Below are 3,437 nucleotides of genomic sequence, written 5' to 3'. Positions count from 1 at the left end.
AAAAAAAAAAAAAAGTATTTTTCCTTGTGTTTCCTTATGAACGAACATATGTGAAGTTTGTAAAATATTAATATTTACCTAGCTGTAAAATTATGAGGTCGTCTTAGAGTATTGGATCCATACACTAATAGGTAATAACAAACTTTCCACAAGATGATTGTATTAATTTAGCCTTCCAAGCAGTATATGAGTTTCTGTTATTCCATATCTTGACCAATAACTGGCATTGTGAGACTTTATATTTTTGCCTAAATGTACCTTGTTGTGGTTTTATTTATTTATTTGTTTGTTTTTGAGACAGGGTCTTACTCTGTCACCCAGGCTGGAGTACAGTGGCACAATCATGTCTCACTCCAGTCAACCTCCTGGGCTCAAGTGATCCTCCTGCCTCAGTCCTCAAGTAACTGGGACAGGCATGTGCTTCCATACCCAGCTAAGTTTTGTAATTTTTTGTAGAGATGGAGTTTTGCCATGTTGCCCAGGCTGGCCTCAAATTCCTGGGCTCAAGTCCTCCATCCGCTTTGGCCTCCCAAAGTCTTAGGATTATAGGCATGAGCCACCATGTCTGGCCTTGTTATGGTTTTAGATTATATTTGCCATATTACAAATTAGGTTGAATATTTATAATATATGTTTTTGGCTATTTATATTTCTTCTGTAGAATACTTATTTATGTCTTTTACCCATTTTTCTATTGGTGGCTAATTAACATACAGAATATATGCAGGACCCCTAAAAATTAATGGGGATTCTGTATACTGTATGTTAATTATGTCTTGGTTATTATGAATGATGTACGGTTGTGGGAAACTTATCATTGAATCTTGAATGTTTTATCTTTGGCATTGATTAAAAAACATGCCATTTCTTCAAAGGAGGCAGACTTTTTTATATCAGACTGGGAAATGTAGAACACATGGTTTAATAAAGAAAAGAAGGGTGCTCAGGCGCAGTGACGCACGCCTGTAATCCTAGCACTTTGAGAGGCTGAGACGGGAAGATTGCTTAAGGTCAGGAATTAAAGATCTGAGATATGGTGAAAACCCATCTCTACAAAAAATACAAAAAATTAGCCGGACATGGTGGTGTGCACCGGAAGCCCCAGCCAGCTATTTAGGAGGTTTGAAGGAGGGGGATGGCTTGAACCCAGGGTGTGGAGGCTGCAATAAGCCGAGATCATGCCACTGCACTCCAGCCTGGGCAACAAAGTGAGACCCTGCCTCAAAAAAAAAAAAAAAAAAAAAGAGAGATAATGATATGATGGCATATCTTCTATGGCCTTCCCAAGAATACCCCATATTCAGCATGTGGGCCTGGCTGCTTGGTCCAAAATGGCTCCATTCAAAGTTTTTAAGCAGTGATGGCTGAGAGAAGTCATCTTCTGTTTCTCACCTAACATAAAGCTTTTCTCCTTAGGTGGATGACGACTTTACAGCCCAAGATTACAGGCTCCAGTTTCGTAAATGTACTTCAAATCATTTTGAGGATGTATATGTAGGTTCTGAAACTGAATTCATAGTATTGCACATAGACCCCAACGTTGATTATCAGTTCAGAGTCTGTGCCCGAGGAGATGGCCGACAGGAGTGGAGTCCTTGGAGTGTCCCCCAAATAGGTCATTCCACATTGGTGCCTCATGGTATGCTGCTAACCTTTTCTCTCCTGAAGCCTAACTGTGTATTAGAATACCTGTACTCTGTGCTAAGGGCAGCACACTGACAACCAACTATTCTAAGCATAGATCCTGAATTGATAAGAACAACATGCACCTTGTATTTTACTCAGATTACCTCATGTGATTTTTGTTTTCATCAGTTCTTCAGAGACCAAAAAAAAATGCTGGACTAGATTTTTAGCCTCACTGAAAACCAAAGATTGAAAATATTGTGTAGGACTCTGATACTCCTTTTTATTCATCTTCTTTTTTTTATATTTTACTTTTATTTAGTTAGTGTTTTTTGAGACAAGGTCTCACCTCTGTTGCCCAGGCTGGCGTGTGGTGGTGCAATCATGCAGCCTGACCTCTGGATCCTTCTGCCTCAGCCTCCCAAGTAGCCAGGACCACCTGCATGCACCACCACACCTGGCTAATTTTTTTTTTTGTAGAGACCAAGTCTTGCTATGTTGCCCAGGCTGGTCTCAAATTCCTGGGCTCAAGCAGTCCTCTTGCCGTGGCCTCCCAAAGTCCTGGGATTATAGGCGTGAGCCACTGTGCCCAGCTGATTTTCCAAACCCTCAAGAAATACCTGGAGAGAGATATTTTCTTAAAAGTCTGATTTGAGGGCCAGGCGTGGTGGCTCATGCCTGTAATCCCAGCACTTTGGGAGGCCAAGGCAGGCGGATCACAAGATCAGGAGATCGAGACCATCCTGGCTAACACGGTGAAACCCCGTCTCTACTAAAAATACAAAAAGTTAGACAGGCGTGGTGGCGGCCGCCTGTAATCCCAGCTACTCTAGAGGCTGAAGTAGGAGAATGAACTCAGGAGATGGAGCTTGCAGTGAGCTGAGATCCGGCCACTGCACTCCAGCCTGGGCGACAGAGCGAAACTCAAAAAAAAGTCTTATGATTTGAAATTGATCTCTCTCTCCTGCATTCTTTTTTAGAAGATGTAGACTCATTTATTAATTAGATTTTTATTAGGTTGGAATAAGTTCAAGCAATTATGCTTGAACTATGATTTTATTAGATAACACTTATTTGATTTATTATATCAAAATTATGCGGGAATATACTAAAATCTTTTTTGTAATTTGTGGGACTGATCATGATACCCTGTTAATGGAATCTTTTATTTTATTGAACTTGACCATGGCCCCTAAGAGTAGTCTCCCATTTCCACGTTTTATTTAACATGTCTGTATTGAAGATATCCCTCAAGAGATTCTAACAGTTTTCAATATCTTTGCTTTTAAAAAGAGTGGACAGCTGGTTTTGAGGGGTACAGTCTGAGCAGTCGAAGAAATATAGCGCTCCGGAACGATTCTGAATCATCGGGTGTTCTCTACTCCAGAGCTCCGACTTATTTCTGTGGACAGACATTAACATTCAGGCAAGTAGATATTAAAACATCTTACCTGCCTCAGGAAGCAGAGTGAAGTGCACAGAGCATACATGAGCTTTGAATTCAAAACATCCTGAATTTATTCCATCATTTATAGGCAGTGTTACTGTGGGAAGGCTTCTTTATTTCCTGCAGCTATAGTTTTCTCATCTGTATTCATAGGGTTATTACGTAGATTAACTGGGAAATGTATATAAAATGCTTGATATTTAATATGTTTATATCTCTTTTCCTCTTGGTAAGTAGAGGTAAGTAGAATATCTCTCAAAAGTCAATCTTAGGCTGGGCACAGTGGCTCACACCTGTAATCCTAGCATTTTGGGAGGCCGAGGCAGGTGGATTACCTGAGGTTGAGAGTTCGAGACCAGCCTGA

General features: G+C 40.6%; 1 protein-coding gene across 1 annotated transcript in view; it reads left to right on the top strand.

Moving 5' to 3' along the window:
- CRLF3 (cytokine receptor-like factor 3) overlaps positions 1–3,437 on the top strand; it is a 74,856-nt gene that overhangs the window by 45,591 nt on the left and 25,828 nt on the right. Inside the window, exons 5-6 of the mRNA XM_011937698.1 lie at positions 1,417–1,639; positions 2,920–3,052. Coding sequence (XP_011793088.1) covers positions 1,417–1,639; positions 2,920–3,052 — 356 coding nt within the window. The remainder of the gene's footprint in view (positions 1–1,416; positions 1,640–2,919; positions 3,053–3,437) is intronic.

This window comes from Colobus angolensis, unplaced genomic scaffold, assembly GCF_000951035.1.
Source record: "Colobus angolensis palliatus isolate OR3802 unplaced genomic scaffold, Cang.pa_1.0 Scaffold167, whole genome shotgun sequence".
NCBI lineage: Eukaryota > Metazoa > Chordata > Mammalia > Primates > Cercopithecidae > Colobus > Colobus angolensis.
This window is presented reverse-complemented; position numbering and strand designations above follow the sequence as displayed.